The sequence below is a fragment of the Delphinus delphis genome, chromosome 6 (genome assembly GCF_949987515.2).
Source record: "Delphinus delphis chromosome 6, mDelDel1.2, whole genome shotgun sequence".
Classification (NCBI taxonomy): Eukaryota; Metazoa; Chordata; class Mammalia; order Artiodactyla; family Delphinidae; genus Delphinus; species Delphinus delphis.
The window spans coordinates 48,956,766-48,981,742 of NC_082688.1; the positions used below are offsets into that span (position 1 = coordinate 48,956,766).

At 36.2% G+C, this 24,977-nt stretch overlaps 1 protein-coding gene across 3 annotated transcripts in view; it reads right to left on the reverse strand.

Annotated features, from left to right (window-relative positions):
- SMC5 (structural maintenance of chromosomes 5) overlaps window positions 1–24,977 on the reverse strand; it is a 116,130-nt gene that overhangs the window by 60,577 nt on the left and 30,576 nt on the right. For all 3 annotated transcript variants that reach the window (XM_060014638.1, XM_060014637.1, XM_060014639.1), the window contains 5 exons: window positions 15,761–15,923; window positions 14,613–14,747; window positions 12,918–13,058; window positions 11,134–11,295; window positions 10,262–10,333 (listed from right to left, as the gene is read on the reverse strand). In XM_060014638.1, coding sequence (XP_059870621.1) covers window positions 10,262–10,333; window positions 11,134–11,295; window positions 12,918–13,058; window positions 14,613–14,747; window positions 15,761–15,923 — 673 coding nt within the window. The remainder of the gene's footprint in view (window positions 1–10,261; window positions 10,334–11,133; window positions 11,296–12,917; window positions 13,059–14,612; window positions 14,748–15,760; window positions 15,924–24,977) is intronic.

Genomic DNA, 24,977 nt, shown 5'->3' on the forward strand with positions numbered 1-24,977 from the left:
AGACTCATCAAGAAAAAAAGGGAGAAGACCCAAATCAATAGAATTAGAAATGAAAAAGGAGAAGTAACAACTGACACTGCAGAAATACAAAAGATCATGAGAGATTACTACAAGCAACTCTATGCCAATAAAATGGACAATCTGGAAGAAATGGACAAATTCTTAGAAATACACAACCTGCCAAGACTGAATCAGGAAGAAATAGAAAATATGAACAGACCAATCACAAGCACTGAAATTGAAGCTGTGATTAAAAATCTTCCAACAAACAAAAGCCCAGGACCAGATGGCTTCACAGGCGAATTCTATCAAACATTTAGGGAAGAGCTAACACCTATCCTTCTCAAACTCTTCCAAAATATAGCAGAGGGAGGAACACTCCCAAATTCCTTCTACGAGGCCACCATCACCTTGATACCAAAACCAGACAAGGATGTCACAAAGAAAGAAAACTACAGGCCAATATCACTGATGAACACAGAAGCAAAAATCCTCAACTAAATACTAGCAAACAGAATCCAACAGCACATTGAAAGGATCATATACCATGATCAAGTGGGGTTTATTCCAGGAATGCAAGGATTCTTCAATATATGCAAATCTATCAATGTGATACATCATATTAACAAATTGAAGGAGAAAAACCATACGATCATCTCAATAGATGCAGAGAAAGCTTTTGCCAAAATTCAACACCCATTTATGATAAAAACCCTGCGGAAAGTAGGCATAGAGGGAACTTTCCTCAACATAATAAAAGCCATATATGACAAGCCCATAGCAAACATCATCCTCAATGGTGAAAAACTGAAAGCATTTCCACTAAGATCAGGAACAAGACAAGGTTGCCCACTCTCACCACTCTTATTCAACATAGTTTTGGAAGTTTTAGCCACAGCAATCAGAGAAGAAAACGAAATAAAAGGAATCCAAATCGGAAAAGAAGAAGTAAAGCTGTCACTGTTTGTAGATGACATGATCCTATACATAGAGAATCCTAAAGATGCTACCAGAAAACTACTAGAGCTAATCAATGAATTTGGTAAAGTGGCAGGATACAAAATTAATGCACAGAAATCTCTGGCATTCCTATACACTAATGATGAAAAATCTGAAAGTGAAATCAAGAAAACACTCCCATTTACCATTGCAATAAAAAGAATAAAATATCTAGGAATAAACCTACCTAAGGAGACAAAAGACCTGTATGCAGAAAATTATAAGACACTGATGAAAGAAATTAAAGATGATACAAATAGATGGAGAGATATACCATGTTCTTGGATTGGAAGAATCAACATTGTGAAAATGACTCTACTACCCAAAGCAATCTATAGATCAATGCAATCCCTATCAAACTACCACTGGCATTTTTCACAGAACTAGAACAAAATATTTCGCAATTTGTATGGAAACACAAAAGACCCCGAATAGCCAAAGTAATCTTGAGAACAAAAAAAGGAGCTGGAGGAATCAGGCTCCCTGACTTCAGACTATACTACAAAGCTACAGTAATCAAGACAGTATGGTACTGGCACAAAAACAGAAAGATCAATGGAACAGGATAGAAAGCCCAGAGATAAACCCACGCACATATGGACACCTTATCTTTGATAAAGGTGGCAGGAATGTACAGTGGAAAAAGGACAGCCTCTTCAATAAGTGGTGCTGGGAAAACTGGACAGGTACATGTAAAAGTATGAGATTAGATCACTCCCTAACACCATACACAAAAGTAAGCTCAAAATGGATTAAAGACCTAAATGTAAGGCCAGACACTATCAAACTCTTAGAGGAAAACATAGGCAGAACACTCTATGACATAAATCACAGCAAGATCCTTTCTGACCCACCTCCTAGAGAAATGGAAATAAAAACAAAAATAAACAAATGGGACCTAATGAAACTTCAAAGCTTTTACACAGCAAAGGAAACCATAAACAAGACCAAAAGACAACCCTCAGAATGGGAGAAAATATTTGCAAATGAAGCAACCGACAAAGGATTAATCTCCAAAATTTACAAGCAGCTCATGCAGCTCAATAACAAAAAAACAAACAACCCAATCCAAAAATGGGCAGAAGACCTAAATAGACATTTCTCCAAAGAAGATATACAGACTGCCAACAAACACATAAAAGAATGCTCAACATCATTAATCATTAGAGAAATGAAAATCAAAATGACAATGAGATATCATCTCACACCAGTCAGAATGGCCATCATCAAAAAATCTAGAAACAATAAATGCTGGAGAGGGTGTGGAGAAAAGGGAACACTCTTGCACTGCTGGTGGGAATGTGAATTGGTACAGCCACTATGGAGAACAGTATGGAGGTTCCTTAAAAAACTACAAATAGAACTACCATATGACCCAGCAATCCCACTACTGGGCATATACCCTGAGAAAACCAAAATTCAAAAAGAGTCATGTACCAAAATGTTCATTGCAGCTCTATTTACAATAGCCCGGAGATGGAAACAACCTAAGTGCCCATCATCGGATGAATGGATAAAGAAGATGTGGCACATATATACAATGGAATATTACTCAGCCATAAAAAGAAACGAAATTGAGCTATTTGTAATGAGGTGGATAGACCTAGAGTCTGTCATACAGAGTGAAGTCAGTCAGAAAGAAAAAGACAAATACCGTATGCTAACACATATATATGGAATTTAAGAAAAAAAATGTCATGAAAAACCTAGGGGTAAGGCAGGAATAAAGACGCAGACCTCCTAGAGAATGGACTTGAGGTTATGGGGAGGGGGAAGGGTGAGCTGTGACAGGGCGAGAGAGAGTCATGGACATATACACACTAACAAACGTAGTAAGGTAGATAGCTAGTGGGAAGCAGCCGCATGGCACAGGGATATTGGCTCGGTGCTTTGTGACAGCCTTGAGGGGTGGGATAGGGAGGGTGGGAGGGAGGGAGACGCAAGAGGGAAGACATATGGGAACATATGTTTATGTATAACTGATTCACTTTGTTATAAAGTAGAAACTAACACACCATTGTAAAGCAATTATACGCCAATAAAGATGTTAAAAAAAAAAAGAAGAAGGAACAGAGAAAAAGAAAAATCAAAAGAAAATCTTGGGTATAATCCAACAAAACATAGAGAACTTATATGCTGAAAACTACAAAACACTGATGGAAAAAAAATCAAAGATCTAAATAAATGGAGACATACCGTTTTCACAGTTTGGAAGATTCAACATAGTAAAGATTTCAATTCTCCCCAAATTGACATATGTTTAATGCAAGTCCCATTAAAGTCCTAGCAACATTTTTCTGTAGATATAGAAAAGATTTGGCTGTCAACAGGAATGGCAAAGGAACTCTGAAAATCCTCTCCTCCAGAAAAGTAATGAAAACATTGACAAAAATTATCAAAATTAACTCTTTCAGAACTCTGGAATTTAACCAAAGGCTTTTCAACAAGCCAGAGAGCATTTACTCAAGAAAAATGCTCGAATCTTGGTAAAAGCAACAAGCTTTGTGGTGTTTTGAATATGCCCTATTCCTATTCCCCTCTCCTCAGTTCCTTGGCAGCCTTGAAAACCAACAGCCCACAGTCATAGTGAAATCAGTAGCCTAGGAGCTACGGGAGAGATCACAAAGCTGGAGAACTTTCACATTCTCAATCTCAGAGAACTATCATTATCTGATCTGTCTGGCAGTTTCCAGGAAAACCTTACTTGCAAAGCTTGTCTCCATTTGACCTGACTCCATAGCTTGCACACTGCAAAAGACCCTTTTCCTTGGAGGAAGCTGTCAAAAACAATCAGTGGCAATTGTTTAACGACAGAGCTGCCTGGTGTGAGATAAAAGTGTGGCAAACAATAAGCTAACCAAAAAATTTAAAAGAAAAAGCTGGAGAATACGATGCCCATAGGAAGTTTTGGTAGCTCCTGGGAATCTAGAAGGTCAAATGCATGCTTGAGTTAGGACTGTGCATGCCCAAGGCTGTATGCATGCCCTAGAAAGAGCTGAGGAGGCCCTTATCTCTCACAACATTCTGTGCAAATAGGAAGTGAAAGCTGAAACAGAGTTGTAAACTAGCAGTGGAACTTAACCAACACTTTCAACAATTCAGGGAGTATTTGAGGACAGAATCTTGGTGGAAAGTGAAAACAATGCCTGGCTGAGTGTTGAAGGTGTGAACCAACATACATTCAGAGACCCTCAACAAACACTGGGAGATATACTAGATTGGGAGACATTATAGTCATTTGAGAAAATACCTGTCCAATAATTAGCTGACCATTAACTAACTGAGCAGAGACTTCAGTAGTCACATATGACAAAGAATACAGAATTCACAGAGTTAGGAAAGTAATTAAAAAAAAAAAACAGTAACAACATCATCAGCAAACAAAAATAACACAAGCCTGGGTTAAAGGAGGACATCTGATTTCAGAGTTGCCACATCCTGCTATTTAAACTTTATAGTTTCAAAAAAAAATTAAAACACAGTCAACAAAACAAGAAAGTATAACCCATACACAGGAAAAAACAGCAGTCAACAAAAAATGTCCCTGAGGAAGCCCAGAAATAGTTACAAAATAATGACTTTAAGATAGCTATTTTAAATATGTTCAATGAACTAAAGGAAAACATGTCTAAGGAAAAGAAAGTAAGAGAACAATGTCTTATTGAATAGAGAATATCAATAAAGAGAGAAATTATAAAAAAAGAGTCAAGTAGAAATCCTCAGTTGAAAAGTTCAGTAACTGAAATAAAAGATTCACTAGTGGAGCTCAATGGCAGATTTGAACATGCAAAGCAAAGATTAAGTGAGCTTGAAGATAAGTCAATTGAAAGTATTCAGTCTGAGGAACAGAAAAAAGAAAAAGAAAAATAAATAGAATGTAGGACACCATTAAATATATCAAAATATGTGTAAAAGGAGTCTCAGAAGGAGAGAAGAAAAAGAAAGCAGGAAGAATATCTGAAGAATAATGACCCTAAGCTTCCCAATTGTGATGAAGAACATTAATCTACACATCCAAGAAGCTCCATTAATTCCAAGCAGGATAAACCAAAGGTGACTCACATCTAGAAATTACATAGTTAACTGCTGAAAAGAAAAGGAGAGAATTTTGAAAGCAAGAAGTAACTCATCATGTACAAGGGATCCTCAATAAGATTAATAGCTGATTCCTCATCAAAAACCATGGAGGTCAGAAGGCAGTGGATGTTATATTCAAAGTACTGAAAGAAAACCAAGAATTCTATACCCAGCAAAACTATCCCTCCAAAAGAAAGAAAACTTAAGACATTCTCAGATAAACAAATATTGGTAGAATTCATCATTAGTAGACCTGCCCTACAAGAAATACTAATGCAAGTCTTTCAGAATGAAATGAAAGGACACTAGACAGTAACTTGAAACTACACAAAGAAATAAAGAGCACCAGTAAAGGTAACTACATATGTAAATAAGAGATAGTAAAAATGTATCTGTTGTTTGTAACTCTTCTTTTCTCCTATCTGATATAAAAGACAACTGTTGTGGTATAATAAAAAATATATATTTGGTTTTTTGTCCCCAGTTCCTGGCTCAGAGGTCTTAAAAACCTTAGAATTCCCTGAGTGACAGAAGTGTCTTTTGTTATTCACACTAAGCCCCTTTCGCAGATACCTGATTTTATGCTAATAAGACGAATCTTGGCAGGGTCCCTATACAGCTTCAGAATAGAGACTGATTACCAGAAGAACCAACCACATGATTAAGGGGTTGGAACTTTCAGCCTCACCCCCTGCCCTCAAGGAGTAGAGAGAGGCTGGAGATTGACCTCACTCACCAACAGCCAATAATTTAATCAATCATATCCAGGTAATGAAACTCAATAAAACTCTTGAACAACATGGTTATGGAGCTTCTGGGTTAGTGAACATGTCCATATGCTGGGAAGGTGGTGCACCCAGAAAGGGATTAGAAGCTCTGCACCACTCTAATCCCCATACCTTGTGCTATGCACCTCTTTCATTTGGCTGTTCCTGAGTTGTATCCTTTATAATAAACAGGTAATTGTTAAGTGTAACATCTTCCTGTATTCTGTGAGTCGTTCTAGCAAATACTGAACCTGAAGTTGGCGGTGGAGGGGGGTTGTGGGAATCCCTGAATCTGTAGCAAAGTCAGAGAGAAGAGTAGGAAATCTGAGGTCTGGGGAATTGAGACTGGCATGTAAAGCCAGGACTATCTTGTGAGACTGAGCCATGAAATTGTAGAATCTGCTTTAATTCCAAGTAGTTAGTATCAGAACTGAATTGAACTTTAGGACACAAAGTTGGTGTCAGAGAATCACACAATTATTGCCACAAAAATGAAACTATATAAATAATTATAAAACTATGTTGATAGGCTTATAATGATTAAAAATGTAACTGGTATGATAATAACACAAAGGAAGGAGAAGGGAATGGAGCTATATGGGAACAAAGTTTGTATACTACTCAAGTTCATATTAATATGAAATAGATTATCATAAATTAAGATGTTATTTATAATTCTAAAGGCAGTCACTAAAAAAATAGCTCAAAAAATACACAGCAAAAGAACAAGGAAATTAAAATGGTACAATAGAAAATATTTAACACAAGAGTAGCCTCTGCTCGCCGCAATTAGAGAAAGCCTACACACAGCAATGAAGACCCAACACAGCCAAAAATAAATAAATGCACAAATAAATAGAATATATGAAATACTGTTTCTCTATGGCTTAAAAACTTTCAAAGCCTTCTTATAGTTTCTCACTGCATTTACAATCAAATTCAAATTGCTTTCTTTTTTCTTCAAGGGTCTACCTAACATAGTCTCTGGCTACTTCTCATATCTGCTACTTTTCAGGAACAATACACTTGTCCCCTGGTATCCTCAGAGGGTTAGTTCCAGCACCTCTCCATTCCCCCCTCGTCTACAGCTACCAATATCCACAGATGCTCAAGTCTCTTACATAAAATGGCATAGTATTTGCATACAACCTACACACATCATTATTATGGGATGCAAAGGTACATCATTATTGTAGTTTTAAAGCTGTACGTAAGACATACTTTGTTTTTATTGTATGCTTTTACTGAGTGATCTATTCCCCATCCCAAAGCAAACATGAAAAAAAATTACATTAAATGTAAAAAATAAAAAAAAAATCATCTCTAGTACAATGTAAATGCTATGTAAAAAGTTGCTGGTGTATAACAAATTCAAGTTTGGTTTTTGGAACTTTCTGGAATATTTTTTTTCCCAAATATTTTTGCTTAGTGGTTGGTTGAATCCACAAATGCAAAATCCATGGACATGGAGGGCCAACTACATTAGACCCAAGACACTGAGGCAGACTGTCAAAGTGCTAAGGAAAAAAAATTTGTAATTTAGAATCCAATATCCAGCCATATTAATATTCCATAGTGACTGCAAAGAAGATAGTTTGCAACATACAGGGACTCAGAAAGTTTATCACCCAAAGAACATCTCTAAAACACCTACAGAAGATAGCCAGTAAGAAAAAAAACCCCAAAATTCCTACCTCTTCAAAAGAAAGAATCATAAGAAGTGTAATATAAGCAGAAACATGATCAAATAAGCCAATAAATATATTAAGTCTAAATAAATACAGATAGTAGAAAATAACATCTTAAATAACTGACAAGTAAAATTTCTGATGACACTGGCATGAAGAGGAGGAAAAAGAAATAAAAGCTTGCTAAGATTCTGATCTTAATTAAGTAGAATGAAAATACTGATTAACTTTTTTTATTAAGAAAAATATGTTATTTAAACTTCAAGAGTAATCAGTAGAATAGGCTTAGAATATATAACTTTAGGAAAAAAAATGGAATAAGAAAACCTTGATCAACAGCAACAGAAAGTAGAAAGGGGAATAGGAAGAATCAAACAAAAAGCATAGGAAGTAGAAAACAATGGTAAATGTGAACTGGTTAAACTCCTTTACTGTATGAAAAAGTGTCTCTCACACCAAACTGAAAAAATTACAAAGCAAAACCCAGTATATGTTATTTACAGCAGATAAAATAAAAACATGATGCAGAAAGAACAAACAATAAAGCTTTAAAATCTAGAAAGCAAGAACTAATACAATTACAAGGAAAAATAGACAAATCTACATTCACAGAAGGTACTGATACTTTAAAATGGATGTCAGGTTGGTAAGAAAAAAAAATAAGTAGAACATTTGCATAATTATAGTAAGCTTGATATATATATAGCTATATATCTATATTTATATGTATAAAAAACCACCCCTAAAGACAGAATACATTCTTTATGAATGTATGAAGAACACATACAAAACCAAATATAAAAGTCCAAAAGAGGTTTCCAAAAATTCTAAAATAAAGTCATAAAGGCCACATTTATTACTCATAAAGCAATATAACTGGAACTACACATTTTTTAAAAAGCTTAAAAATTCCATATCCAAGTAAATTGAAACAGTAAGAACTCCTATGTAAGCTTAAACAGAAATATTTAAATGAGAATTATAAAATCTTAAACAGAAAAGCAGTACATATCACACATATGAAATGTATAACCAAATGATAACCAGAAAAAAATTTATACCCTAAAATGTATTAAAAATTAAGAAAGGCTAAAAATTCAAGAACTTACGAAAGTGACAAACTGGCAATTATGATAAGGGAAAAAAAGAAAACATTGGTTTTAGGAGTACTAAACTACTTAAAAGGTTGGCATAACACTAAAAAAAAAACAGTTAAGGATGGAATAAAATAAAATTTTAGGTCAATCTCAGATGGTGCAAAACAATCCTAAAAAGAAGATTTTCTATTTGAATCCAGGAACATATTAAAATACCAAGTAAGATTTATGACAAAATGCAAGGACGGTTCAATGTTAGACAACCTATCAACCTAGTATTCCCGTTTGGGGTTTTAAAGGTGAATCTTTGTGCCTTTTTCCTTCTAAACTCTAACTAAATAACAGAAACGGAGCAAAAAGGGCTCAATCTCACAAGAACAAAAGGAGTAAGGGAGGAGACATCAATAACTGGAGATTTCAATAAATACTCAGAAGAGTAAATGTAGTAGAGGGACAACTAATTTAGCAGCCTATTATAGGAACCACAGTGTAAAGGGTGAGTGAAAGAGAAAGAAACAAGAAAAGAACTGACTCTTCTTAAAAAAAAAATATCCTGGAGACTCTTAGAACTAGGAAATATCAAGTAAAAAGACATTACATATTAAGTAAGATTTTTATGGAAAATGTTATTTTACATTGGGGAAAGTAGAGTGCGGCACTGGGAGCTACTTCTGAGTTCTGCAAGTTGTTTAATTTTGTTGAGTCTCTATTTCTCTACCAGGTATTTGGACACAATGGTGACTGCCCTGTACATACTTTAGAGGGATTTAGAGAAAGGAGATTTTGCTATAAATACATTATTGTTGAGCCTTCCAAAGTAAATTAAAAAAAAAAAAAAAGAGAGAGAGAGAAAGACACACACACCCCACATAGAGAATTACCCCTACCAACCCTACACTACCCTCCTACCCCAATGCCTTCACACCACCTCTATGCACACACCTTGAGCACTAACGCTAGCAAGCAAGCTTCTGTCATGAAAATGTGAGGTTTATTCTCTGGAGAAGTTAAATGAGAGAGGATTGGAACTTGAAGATAAAGGCATAGGAAAAGGGGTAAGGCTGAAAACTGAGAGATTAACGTCATGCTTTAAACACCAGGAATGCTTCAAGACATGCATCTATCCCTAAGAAAGGTAATACAAACTTTAGTTTCTGAATGGTCCTGGAGAACAGAACCCCAAATACATTTTGGGATCTGTTAGCTAAAAAGCCCACTTTCTTGCCCAATTATCCTAAAATAATTTTGTCATCAAGTCCCATCCATGCACAATGGATTTATAATCAGCTTTTTTAATACCCAACTCTTAATATAAACAAACAACAGAATAAATCCCTTATAATTTAATTTCTGCTATTAAGATAACTAAATCCAACTTTACCATCACCCTATTAAATACATATCTATTGCACCCTATAATGCATATCTATGAGTAGTTTAGAGCCATTTTCCCCATTTATCCTCCGTGCAAGTGCTATACTTCCAAAGCTTAGTTCCCCTCACAGATTAAGATAAGAAAGAGAATGAGGAGGATCTCAGACAATTCCCAAACAAGAAGGTGTCTCATAATCTACACCTGAACACAAAAGTTAGGGCAAATTAACATAACAAAAATTTCAATACAAGATCTTACATGTTTATCTTTCCTTTCTATAACATCTTGCTTTTGTTTGCATTTTTGAGATGTCTCCTTAATATCTGTTGCCTGTAAGATTGAACCAGAAGAGGGGAAGTTAGTTAAAAATTCAAGCAAGGCAATTATGTGACCTCACTCATCCAAATATTAAGTTGCTATGTAAGTTTACCCACAATGATTTTCTATGGTTTCTTTCCAACTAAATTCATAATTATCACCCAAAATACCAACAATTATTTGAAAATCTATGAAAGGTTATTCCTATAGATATTAAAAATAGCTGCAGCAATATGTATACATATGTTTCTGTATCTCTTCACATTTATTTTCTCATGTTATTTTATCCTAGAAACGATTACATAGAATTGCAGGGTCCATTCTCAAAACAATATCTGACGCCAAAATCTCACCTAAAGGTTAAAAGCCATGATCACAAAAAATTTCAATTTACATTTTCAAAATATCAAGAATATTCCATAGGCCATTATATTATTTATTCCAAGAAACATCAGGATTTTTATATTACATTCCTCCAAAAGGGTATATAGTTACAAAGCATGTATAATAAATTCACAAAAGGAGTTAAACGTTTCTAGGAATACTACTCTGAATCCTCCTGTTATTAAAACAATAACATTTCATTTTTCTCTTTTTATGTCTTGGAATTTCTATAGAGTAGCAAGCTCCTATAAAGTAGCAAGTGATGATTAGGACCTTGAAAGATCTGTGGTAGTAGAATTCCTAGTAAAAGAACTTAAGGAACTAAAGTTAACAAGTAAATCTACAAAGCATTTTAAAAGACCTGCAAAATATTTTTTGTATTTGCTAAAATAAAATACAGGAAATCCAAAATTGAGCCAGAAAAGTACCTTCTCTTTGATTCGAGCCTCCAAATTGTGACGCTGCCTTTCAATTTCTTCAATGCGTTGTGTTATAGGAATCTGCCCTTCTTTAAGTTTCCTGACCTCTTCCTTCGCTCGGTCCCGAGCTAGTTTTACTTCTTCATAGTCCTGACGAACATTTTCATATTCCTTGTAATGAATTCAAGAAAGAGAAGTTAATGCACTCCTAGCTTAAAGTAACACAAATACAAAAATCAAGGTACAGGCAGAAACCAAATCTATGAAAAAGATGGTTTTGAATCCCTTTAGCAGGTCTATTAATAAAAAATTTGCCCTCTGAAACAACTTCAGAAATAGTAAATACCAACATAATGATTAACTCAGTGATACTCACTGAGCACTTATCTCTATCACTAGGCCAGACTCTCTGTCTTCCATCCCTTCCTGTTATTGAAATTTACATCCTAATGGCTTCTAACAGTAGGACCTCCTCTAGTCTCTCAATAAAGAAGGCATTCAAAAACATATAAAGAACCAAAAGAAACTCAGTTATGAAAAATAAAAATGAAAAAACAAAAAGTAAAATGGCTCAAGAGAAAAGCAAAATGTAGCATGCAGGTGAAAATGATGCTTGTCACATCACAGGAATTAATAAATATTTGCTAAAAAAAATTAAGGGGAGTGCTAAGAGAGCATATAGTAAGAATGAATGGGATGAAGAAAGGTAAGAAAAGAATACAAATAAAATTAGAGTAAACCAAAAAAGGAAAAAATGAAAAAAGATTGAAATCAATCTTGAAAGAAAAGGGAGAAATCAAAAGACTTCAAAAGACAAACATAAAGCAGGTGCAAGAATAATAATGGACATAGGATAAACCTAATCAAAGTGAGCTGAAGGAAGAAAAAAGTTTAAGAAAATGGAATTATGGGAAAGGATAGGGTGAAGCAGGGGTGGTGGGGTTAGGGTGGGTGGGAGAAGTTCACAAATAAAGCCACATATTTCTCCAATCTAATAATTATTTCCATCCTAGCCTTAAAAACATTATTAGGGCTTCCCTGGTGGCGCCGTGGTTGAGAATCCGCCTGCCGATGCAGGGGACACGGGTTCGTGCCCCTGTCCAGGAGGATCCCACATGCCACGGAGCGGCTGGGCCCATGAGCCATGGCCGCTGAGCCTGCATCCAGAGCCTGTGCTCCACAACGGGAGAGGCCACAGCGGTGAGAGGCCCGCATACCGCAAAAAAAAAAAACCAAAAAAACCCAAAAAAAACCATTATTAAACTTTCTTATTTTGTTTCACCCACTGAAAAGTAATGTATTGAGGGAAATGAATCTTTGGCCCAAACTGTGGTTTTAAACAGTATACACTACAGAGTGACTAAAAACAGTAGTTTCAGTAAGCTTATGAAGCATAATGAGTAGAAGATTACAATTAATATCCTTCAGCTTTGTCTGTAGCTGAAGCTGATATTAGTAGCACACTCAAAGTAAATTCTCAGTGACCTGAGGACACTCAAAGATTTAATTTTTACATATGTAAACATTTTAGCTGATTAACATTTTATAAAACAAAACTATCTGTTGACTCAAATCTGGAAAAATTAAGGACACAGACTTAATCAACATGCAATAACAACATAGCACACAGTTATATAATAACACAAAGAAAGAGAAAAATGTTACTATGTATGATATACAAAGCAAAAATGAACAAAAGCACCTAATTTGAATACACAGCAATTAGTGCCTTCTTTATAACTTTTCTGCTAATTAAAGAATCACTATTTTCACCTTTAATAACTCACACTTACCACCCATGGCCTTTTTGCTTCAAGCATCTCAATCAAATCTAAATGTCGCTTACGTTCATAGAACCTCTCCACATCTTGTTTATATCTTTCATTCCTCTGAATCATCTTGTCTCGATATTCAGTTTTCTCTTTGCATGAGGTCTAAAATAAATATTTATTTAACAATTAGTTTAACTGAAGAAAGACAAAAGGTCAAAGCTTTTAATAATGAAAAATGTACCGTGCTAACAAAATTTCACAATAAATGATTCCATAGGAGTTCTTAACTGTGTGCAACTAATGTGCACACCTAAATTCTGGTCTAGGTTCTACTATTTATTAATTATGGGACTGTGAGGAAGCCCTGCCACATCTCTAAGCCTGGATTCTTCTTGCCTAAAGAGAAGAGAGGTATCTGCCCCATTCACCTCAACGGTAGAAGCAACTCAACCTACTACAGGTGAAAGCTCAACAAAAGCTGTAACATGACATACAAATGAAGAGTGGTATTATTATGATTACTATGTTATAAATACCAATGACTGAAGGACTTAGAAATGAGATAAAGGAAAGCTAAAATTCAGCCTTTATATTGTGATTTAACAAATGCCAAAAATGTACTCAGAGCTTAGTAAAATACGTTTGTTTTCTTTCAGAGTTTGGTAGGTAGTTTCAGTGAGTGTTTCAGAGGGGAGTATTAAGATTGTTTGATGTGGCAAAAAGTAAAAGGACCGACAGAGTATATAAAGTAGGATAAAATAATTACAACTCCTTTGGCCATTCGCTCTGAATAAGTATAACAAAAATAGTATTAAATTATAATAAAGCTCATTATCAAGTACAGACAGTTACAGTTTAAGAGAAAGCATTTGTTTACAAGATTTCTCATTACAAAAATTTACTGAATTTATTTTAGCTGCTGAGATATGGAAAATGATTCATTAAATAAAGCACCTTTTCGAATGATATGCTAAAAAGAACATTTTAATTTATTTATTAAAGGTGAAAATAAAAATCAAACAGTGCAACTAAATGTACAGTTCTTTTACAAAGTCCATCCTCACACAACTGAAAACAATATGAGAACTGGCTCAACAGAGACTATATTAAAAGCTACATATCTGCTGTATTTCCCAAAGCCTTACAGAGTGCCTGGCATATAGTAGGTGTTTAGTAAATACTGAATGAATAAAAGAATAACACTGAAACCTCCTGAGAGAAAAAAAATACTTTATAATACTATTATCGGTTCTTTAGAACAGGGGTCCCCAACCCCCAGTCTGTAGACCGGTACTGGTCCGTGTCCTGTTAAGAACCAGGCCGCACAGCAGGAGGCAGGCGAGTGAAGCTTCATCTGCTGCTCCCCATCGCTCGCGTTACTGCCTGAACCATCTCCCACCCCTCCCCCCGTCCGTAGAAAAACTGCCTTCCATGAAACCGGTCCCTGGTGCCGAAAAGGTTGGGGACTGCTGCTTTAGAAATTCAATTAATAACATATATTTGATGAAATGATAGTCAAAATTTTCAAACTTTATATAAAATCCATTCCCACTTTTTGTCACCTAACTTAATTAATGTTAGCAACAAAATCCTAGGTGAAAAAAAATCACAAATATATGAATGCACTCAATGAATCAAAACTACTATTTACTTTCCCACATTTTGAGACACAGAAATCAATGAGAGACATAAAATGAGTTGTCTATTTAGAAATACCTCTAGTTGTTTTTCTTTCTCCCTGAAGTTTTTGAGTTCACAGTGGTATTTGTGCATTTCTGGAGGACCAATTGACTTCTCAGTAGCTTCAAGGAGTTCAATTTTACTGAGTTTAGCAAATTCTCCAACTTTATCCTAGAGCAAAAAACTTAAATATCAGTTAATATTATCGTTTATAAATATCTTCAAAACATTTTTCCTTCAATGATATTTGTCAAGAAGAAACTCATTTAAAAGAAAAAATCCCCTTTATTTTGAGATGTGTATCTTAATATAAACCCTGTCCTTCATATATCATTCTTTAAAATAATAAACTTAGGTATAAACTGTCATCTTTTTGAGAACCTAAAAAAAATTTCAATGTCAACATTTCCAGGTTTTAAGTTTTATACACATTTAACAAATAGTTTGGAAAGAAAAGAAAAAATACTCCCCTGGACTGAAATGATTATCTACTACACATAATTTGGAATGAAATACTAGAAGTTAAAAAAAAACACACACAGAGCAATTTAAAACATCTACTTCTGCAGATAGTCTTATAACAACTGATAAATACTTTAAAATTTTAACTTTTCTTTCACTTGGATATAGTAATCAAATCATCAGTTTCTGAAGAAAAAAATGAACTATAATTCGGTCACTAGACTGCATTCAAAGACAAATTTAAAAGATCTGATTTTAACATATAACATGCAATATCAGGATGTTTTATTTTTACTAAACAAACTTAAAATATGAAAGGTTTTTAGAAGGCACACCTATAGATTTAAAAGTCTTAGTATATAAAATATTTTATATAAACACACTGATTAAGAAGTTGTTTATTAACAAAATTTTATGAGTCTATGAATGGGAGCACACAGCTGTTCAAGCTACTCTCTGTACTTAAAAATAATACCTTTATTTCCTTTACAATACTTTAACAGGCTCATTAATTGAATATTTACAAATTACTACAAATTAGTAAGATTATACTGTAAGAGATGAGATGCTACCTTTTACAAAGAACTGTAAGTATTAAGACCACTATGCTCATTTTAAATAGTAACCATTACAATACTCTTAAAAAGTATTTACATTCTTATATGACATAAAGAGGAAACATACACAAAATTTCCCCACATTTACATTTAATTCTCTCATACCTGAGGTAGAAACTGGCAAAGATTGCCCACTTGAATATTTAAGGCTGCAACCTGCTCTTCTACTACTTTCTGAGTTGTAGATTTTTTGTTGATGAACCAAAAGGACTGATTTTTTGCCACATCAATCTCACGAGTGATTACAAGATTTCCAGAAGTCCTGAACCTAGTTAAAAAATAAATTAAAAATATTTATACTCAAAATACATAATTTTAGAAATAAAATTTCTAAAATTCTCTTGCATCAAAGGTTGCCACATAGGATTATTATTATAATTTTTACTCCTTTTGACATTTTGGCCCCTCCAAAGAAGAAAAGCCTGACATTAGTGATAATACGTAACTGACCACCTGTAGGTTATTACTCTTTCAACATTTGAAATTATTTAAACTGTTAAAATAAAATTAAAACAAATGCCAATACTAATTCCCAAACACTGCCAGAGGAGTTATTTATCCTTTAATCATTATGCTACACTCCAATCACGTGTTGACTACAATTTTAAATGGGTTGGTATATAAAAGCATACAACAGTTAAACCTCGAAACTCTCTCTACTTGGAAAATGTATGAATGAAAACTAACTCTTACATATGCATTTCCAGACATCAAAACCAGCCTGCCCATACAGGTGGCCCATGGTTTCCTCATCTTACACTCCACCACTCTAAATTCAGAGGAGACTGTACCACATGACTATAAGGAACATTAAAAAATAGAAAATCTGAAAGAAGGGTATTTACTTATTTCTTGATTTAAAAGTACTACTGCTTCACATCTCCTATCTACTCATCCATCTTCTTCACTGGCAATCAGCAGCATGGAAGAAGACCTGGGACCACCAGAGAGACAAGGTGCCATTGTTTGGGTGTGTGTGAGGAAAGGGGTGGGACCACCATAGAAGCTCCTTTCTCTGCACGCGTTTTCAGGCGGCAGGGCACCACCTACAAGAGCTCCAGGGATGGGTGCGAGCCACCACTGCCATCTAGGACTCCAGAGATGGGCGTGGACTGCTGCCGCTACCAAGGGTCCCATGAGTGGATGCTGGTTGTTTCCCCCACCTCCTGGAAACATGCGCAGGCAGTGCACCTGCATAGCCCCTATCAAGGGATAACAGCCAGCACACGCTGAGGAAAGAAACGGCAAGCATCCAAACCAAAAGCAACCCTCACACCAAAAACATATTAAACCCACACAAGCTACACAGGGACACTTCTGCCTATTAATAGCCCTCCAAGACTACAGTATATAATTGTGTATTTACACAGAGTAAGAGGGATATAAGGGAACCATTCCCAGTGAAAAGACCAAGAGAATTCCCCTGAAGGAACAATGAAACAGACCTCTTCAGTCTAACAGACACCAAGTTCAAAAAGAAGGTAACAAAAATACTGAAGGAATTAAGAAAGGCTATCAACAGAAATGCAAATTACTGTAAAAAGGAAGTAGAAACTATAAGGAAGAGACAAGAAAAATTAGAAAATTCATTTGCTGAGACAAAAGCTGAGCTAAAGGCAATGAAGAGCAGAATGAATAATGCAGAAGAAAGAGTAAGCGATCTGGAAGACAGAATAATGGAAATTACCCGATCAAAACAGCAGACAGAAAGCCAAATGAAAAAAAAAAAAAAGAAAGCAATATAAGAGACCTATGGGATAATACAAAGCATGCCAATCTACGGATAACAAGGATTCCAGAAGGAGAAGAAAGAGAAAAGGGGATTGAAAATGTATTTGAAGAAACTATGGCTGAAAACTTACCAAACCTAAAGAAGGAAACAGATATCCAGATACAGGAAAAAGAAGGTCCCAAAAAAGATGAACCCAAACAGACCTACATCAAGAAATATTATAATAAAAATGTCAGAACAGCACCGCTTAAAGGAGTTCCAGAGACGGGTGTGAGCCGCGGTTAAAAGCACAGACCCCAGAGACAGGCATGAGACACTAAGGCCGCTGCTGCGGCCACCAAGAAGCCTGTGTGTGAGCATAGGTCACTCTCCACACCTCCCTTCCAGGAGCCTATGCAGCCTGCCACTGCCAGGGTCCCGGGATCCAGGGACAACTTCCCCGGGAGAACGCACAGCGCGTCTCAGGCTGGTGCAACGTCCCGCTGGCCTCTGCCGTCGCAGGCCTGTCCCACACTCCGTGCCCCTCCCTCCCCCCTGGCCTGAGTGAGCCACAGCCCCTGAATCAGCGGCTCCTTTAACCCCGTCCTGTCTAAGCAAAGAACAGACGCCCTCCAGCAACCTACACACAGAGGCGGGGCCAAATCCAAAGCTGAGCCCTGGGAGCTGTGCGAACAAAGAAGAGAAAGGGAAATCTCTCCAGCAGCCTCAGAAGCAGCAGATTAAAGCTCCACAATCAACTTGATGCACCTTGCATCTGTGGAATACCTGAATAGACAACGAATCATCTCAAATTGAGGAGGTGGACTTTGAGAGCAAGATTTATGACGTTTCCCCCTTTTCGTCTTTTTGTGAGTGTGTATGTGTATGCTTCTGTGTGAGATTTTGTTGGTATAGTTTTGCTTCCACCATTTGTCCTAGGGTTCTATCCATCCGTTTTTTGTTGTTGTTTTTTTGTTTTAAAAAAATTTTTTTTCTTAATAATTATTTTTTATTTTAATAACTTTATTTTATTTTACTTTATCCTCCTTCCTTCCTTCCTACCTTCCTTCCCTCCCTCCCTCCCCCCCCTTTAGACAAAAATCATCCCAAATTGAGGAGGTGGAATTTGAGAGCAAGATTTATGATTTTTTCCCTTTTTCCTCTTTTTGTGAGTGTGTATGTGTATGTTTCTGTGTAAGATTTTGTCTGTATAGCTTTGCTTTCACCATTTGTGCTAGGGTTCTATTGGTCTTTTTTTTTCTTAAAAAATTTTTTTTTCTTAATAATTATTTTAATAACTTTATTTTACCTTACTTTTTCTTTCTCTCTCTCTCTCTTTTACTAATTCTTTCTTTCTACTTTTTCTCCCTTTTATTCTGAGCCGTGTGGATGAAAGGCTCTTGGTGCTGCAGCCAAGAGTCAGTGCTGTGCCTCTGAGGTGGGAGAGACGACTTCAGGACACTGGTCCACAAGAGACCTTCCAGCTCCACATAATATCAAACGGTGAAAATCTCCCAGAGATATCCATCTCAACACCAGCACCCGGCTTCACTCAACGACCAGCAAGATAAAGTGCTGGACACCCTATGCCAAACAACTAGCAAGACAGGAACACAACCCCACCCATTAGCAGAGAGGCTGCCTAAAATCATAATAAGGCCACAGACACCCCAAAACACACCACCAGACGTGACCTGCCCACCAGAAAGACAAGATCCAGCCTCATCCACCACAACACAGGCACTAGTCACCTCCACCAGGAAGCCTACACAACCCACTGGACCAACCTTAGCCACTAGGGACAGACACCAAAAACAACGGGAACTACGAACCTGCAGCCTGCAAAAAGGAGACACCAAACACAGTAAGATAGGCAAAATGAGAAGACAGAAAAACACACAGCAGATGAAGGAGTAAGATAAAAACCCACCAGACCTAACAAATGAAGAGGAAATGGGCAGTCTACCTGAAAAAGAATTCAGAATAATGATAGTAAAGATGATACAAAATCTTGGAAATACAATGGAGAAAAGGCAAGAAACGTTTAACAAGGACCTAGAAGAACTAAAGATGAAACAAGTAATGATGAACAACACAATAAATAAAATTAAAAATACTCTAGATGGGATCAACAGCAGAATAACTGAGGCAGAAGAACGAATAAGTGACCTGGAAAATAAAATAGTGGAAATAACTACTGCAGAGCAGAATAAAGAAAAAAGAATGAAAAGAACTGAGGACAGTCTCAGAGACCTCTGGACAACATTAAACGCACCAACATTCAAATTATAGGGGTTCCAAAAGAAGGAGAGAAAAAGAAAGGGACTGAGAAAATATTTGAAGAGATTATAGTTGAAAACTTCCCTAATATGGGAAAGGAATTAGTTAATCAAGTCCAGGAAGCACAGAGAGTCCCATACAGGATAAATCCAAGGAGAAATACGCCAAGACACATATTAGTCAAACTGTCAAAAATTAAATACAAAGAAAACATATTAAAAGCAGCAAGGGAAAAACAACAAATAACACACAAGGGAATCCCCATAAGGTTAACAGCTGATATTTCAGCAGAAACTCTGCAAGCCAGAAGGGAGTGGCAGGACATATTTAAAGTGATGAAGGAGAAAAACCTGCAACCAAGATTACTCTGCCCAGCAAGGATCTCATTCGGATTTGATGAAGAAATTAAAACCTTTACAGACAAGCAAAAGCTGAGAGAGTTCAGCACCACCAAACCAGCTTTACAACAAATGCTAAAGGAACTTCTCTAGGCAAGAAACACAAGAGAAGGATAAGACCTACAATAACAAACACAAAACAATTAAGAATATGGGAATAGGAACATACATATCGATAATTACCTTAAATGTAAATGGACTAAATGCTTCCACTAAAAGACACAGATTAACTGAATGGATAAAAAAACAAGACCCTTATATATGCTGTCTACAAGAGACCCACTTCAGACCTAGAGACACATACAGACTGAAAGTAAGGGGATGGAAAAAGATATTCCATGCAAATGGAAACCAAAAGAAAGGTGGAGTAGCAATTCTCATATCAGACAAAACAGATGTTAAAATAAAGACTATTAGAAGAGACAAAAAGGACACTACATAATGATCAAGGGATCGATCCAAGAAGAAGATATAACAATTGTAAATATTTATGAACCAACATAGGAGCACCTCAATATATAAGGCAAATACTAACAGCCATAAAAGGGGAAATTGACAGTAACATGTTCATAGTAGGGGACTTTAACAACCCACTTTCACCAATGGACAGATCATCCAAAATGAAAATAAATAAGGAAACACAAGCTTTAAATGATACATTAAACAAGATGGACTTAATTGATATTTATAGGACATTCCATCCAAAAACAACAGAATACACATTTTTCTCAAGTGCTCATGGAACATTCTCCAGGATAGATCATATCTTGAGTCACAAATCAAGCCTTGGTAACTTTAAGAAAATTGAAATTGTATCAAGTATCTTTTCCAACCACAATGCTATGAGACTAGATATCAATTACAGGAAAAGATCTGTAAAAAAAAAAAAACACACGGAGGCTAAACAATACACTACTTAATAACGCAGTGATTACTGAAGAAATCAAAGAGGAAATCAAAAAATACCTAGAAACAAATGACAATGGAGACACAACGACCCAAAACCTATGGGATGCAGCAAAAGCAGTTCTAAGAGGGAAGTTTATAGCAATACAATCCTACCTTAAGAAACAGGAAGCATCTCGAATAAACAACCTAACCTTGCACCTAAAGCAATCAGACAAAGAAGAACAAAAAAACCCCCAAAGTTAGCAGAAGGAAAGAAATCATAAAAATCAGATCAGAAAAAAAAGAAAAAAAATGAAGGAAACGATAGCAAAGATCAATAAAACTAAAACCTGGTTCTTTGAGAACATAAATGAAATTGATAAACCATTAGCCAGACTCATCAAGAAAAAAAAGGAGAAGACTCAAATCAATACAATTAGAAATGAAAAAGGAGAAGTAACAACTGACACTGCAGAAATACAAAGGATCATGAGAGATTACTACAAGTAACTCTATGCCAATAAAATGGACTACCTGGAAGAAATGGACAAATTCTTAGAAATGCACAACCTTCTGAGACCGAACCAGGAATAGAAAATATGAACAGACCAATCACAAGCACTGAAATTGAAACTGTGATTAAAAATCTGCCAACAAACAAAAGCCCTGGACTAGATGGCTTCACAGGCGAATTCTATCAAACATTTAGAGAAGAGCTAACACCTATCCTTCTCAAACTCTTCCAAAATATAGCAGAGGGAGGAACACTCCCAAACTCATTCTATGAGGCTACCTTCAACTTGATACCAAAACCAGAAAGGGATGTCACAAAGAAAGAAAATTACAGGCCAATATCACTGATGAACACAGATGCAAAAATCCTCAACAAAATACTAGCAAACAGAATCCAATAGCACATTAAAAGGATCATACACCATGATCAAGTGGGATTTATTCCAGGAATTTAAGGATTCTTCAATATATGCAAAAAATCAATGTGATAAACCATATTAACAAATTGAAGGAGAAAAACCATATGATCATCTCAATAGATGGAGAGAAAGCTTTCGACAAAATTCAACACCCATTTATGATAAAAACGCTGCAGAATGCAGGCATAGAGGGAAATTTCCTCAACATAATAAAGGCCATATATGACAAACCCACAGCCAACATCGTCCTCAATGGTGAAAAACTGAGACCATTTCCACTAAGATCAGGAACAGGACAAGGTTGCCCACTCTCACCACTCTTATTCAACATAGTTTTGGAAGTTTTAGCCACAGCAATCAGAGAAGAAAAAGAAATAAAAGGAATCCAAACCGGAAAAGAAGAAGTAAAGCTGTCACTGTTTGCAGATGACATGATCCTATACATAGAGAATCCCAAAGATGCTATCAGAAAACTACTAGAGCTAATCAATGAATTTGGTAAAGTAGCAGGATACAAAATTAATGCACAGAAATCTCTGGCATTCCTATACACTAATGATGAAAAATCTGAAAGTGAAATCAAGAAAACACTCCCATTTACCACTGCAACAAAAAGAATAAAACATCTAGGAATAAACCTACCTGAGACAAAAGACCTGTATGCAGAAAATTATAAGACACTGATGAAAGATATTAAAGATGATACAAATAGATGGAGAGATATACCATGTTCTTGGATTGGAAGAATCAACATTGTGAAAATGACTCTACTATCCAAAGCAATCTACAGATTCAATGCAATCCCCATCAAACTACCACTGGCATTTTTCACAGCACAAGAGCTAAAAATATCACAATTTATATGGAAACACAAAAGACCCCTAATAGCCAAAGCAATGTTGAGAACGAAAAACAGAGCTGGAGGAATCAGACTCCCTGACTTCAGACTATACTACAAAGCTACAGTAATCAAGACAGTATGGTACTGGCACAAAAACAAAACAGGATAGAAAGCCCAGAGATAAACCCATGCACATATGGTTACCTTATCTTTGATAAAGGAGGCAGGAATGTACAGTGGAAAAAGGACAGCCTCTTCAATAAGTGGTGCTGGGAAAACTGGACAGGTACATGTAAAAGTATGAGATTAGTACACTCCCTAACACCATACACAAAAGTAAGCTCAAAATGGATTAAAGACCTAAATGTAAGGCCAGACACTATCAAACTCTTAGAGGAAAACACAGGAAGAACACTCTATGACATAAATCACAGCAAGATCCTTTTTGACCCACCTCCTAGAGAAATGGAAATAAAAACAAAAATAAACAAATGGGACCTAATAAAACTTCAAAGGTTTTGCACAGCAAAGGAAACCATACACAAGACCAAAAGACAACCCTCAGAATGGGAGAAAATATTTGCAAATGAAGCAATTGACAAAGGATTAATCTCCAAAATTTATAAGCAACTCATGCAGCTCAATAACAAAAAAACAACCCAATCCAAAAATGGGCAGAAGACCTAAATAAACATTTCTCCAAAGAAGATATACAGACTGCCAACAAACACATAAAAGAATGCTCAACATCATTAATCATTAGAGAAATGAAAATCAAAACGACAATGAGATATCATCTCACACCAGTCAGAATGGCCATCATCAAAAAATCTAGAAACAATAAATGCTGGAGAGGGTGTGGAGAAAAGGGAACACTCTTGCACTGCTGGTGGGAATGTGAATTGGTTCAGCCACTATGGAGAACAGTATGGAGGTTCCTTAAAAAACTACAAATAGAACTACCATATGACCCAGCAATCCCACTACTGGGCATATACCCTGAGAAAACCAAAATTCAAAAAGAGTCATGTACCAAAATGTTCATTGCAGCTCTATTTACAATAGCCCGGAGATGGAAACAACCTAAGTGCCCATCATCGGATGAATGGATAAAGAAGATGTGGCACATATATACAATGGAATAGTACTCAGCCATAAAAAGAAACGAAATTGAGCTATTTGTAATGAGGTGGATAGACCTAGAGTCTGTCATACAGAGTGAAGTAAGTCAGAAAGAAAAAGACAAATACCGTATGCTAACACATATATATGGAATTTAAGAAAAAAATGTCATGAAGAACCTAGGGGTAACGCAGGAATAAAGACGCAGACCTCCTAGAGAACGGACTTGAGGTTATGGGGAGGGGGAAGGGTGAGCTGTGACAGGGCGAGAGAGAGTCATGGGCATATACACACTAACAAACGTAGTAAGGTAGATAGCTAGTGGGAAGCAGCCGCATGGCACAGGGATATTGGCTCGGTGCTTTGTGACAGCCTGGAGGGGTGGGATAGGGAGAGTGGGAGGGAGGGAGACGCAAGAGGGAAGACATATGGGAACATATGTTTATGTATGACTGATTCACTTTGTTATAAAGCAGAAACTAATACACCATTGTAAAGCAATTATACCCCAATAAAGATGTTAAAAAAAAAAAAAAAAAGAGTCATGTACCAAAATGTTCATTGCAGCTCTATTTACAATAGCCCAGAGATGGAAACAACCTAAGTGTCCATCTTCGGATGAATGGATAAAGAAGATGTGGCACATATATACAATGGAATATTACTCAGCTGTAAAAAGAAATGAAATTGAGCTATTTGTAATGAGGTGGATGGACCTGGAGTCTGTCATACAGAGTGAAGTAAGTCAGAAAGAGAAAGACAAATACCGTATGCTAACACATATATATATGGAATTTAAGGAAAAAAATGTCATGAAGAACCTAGGGGTAAGACAGGAATAAAGACACAGACCTACTAGAGAACGGACTTGAGAATATGGGGAGGAGGAAGGGTGAGCTGTGACAAAGCGAGAGAGAGGCATGGACATATATACACTACCAAACGTAAGGTAGATTGCTAGTGGGAAGCAGCTGCATAGCACAGGGAGATCAGCTCGGTGCTTTGTGACCGCCTGGAGCAGTGGGATAGGGAGGGCGGGAGGGAGGGAGACACAGGAGGGAAGAGATATGGGAACATATGTATATGTATAACTGATTCACTTTGTTATAAAGCAGAAAGTAGCACACCATTTTAAAGCAATTACACTGCA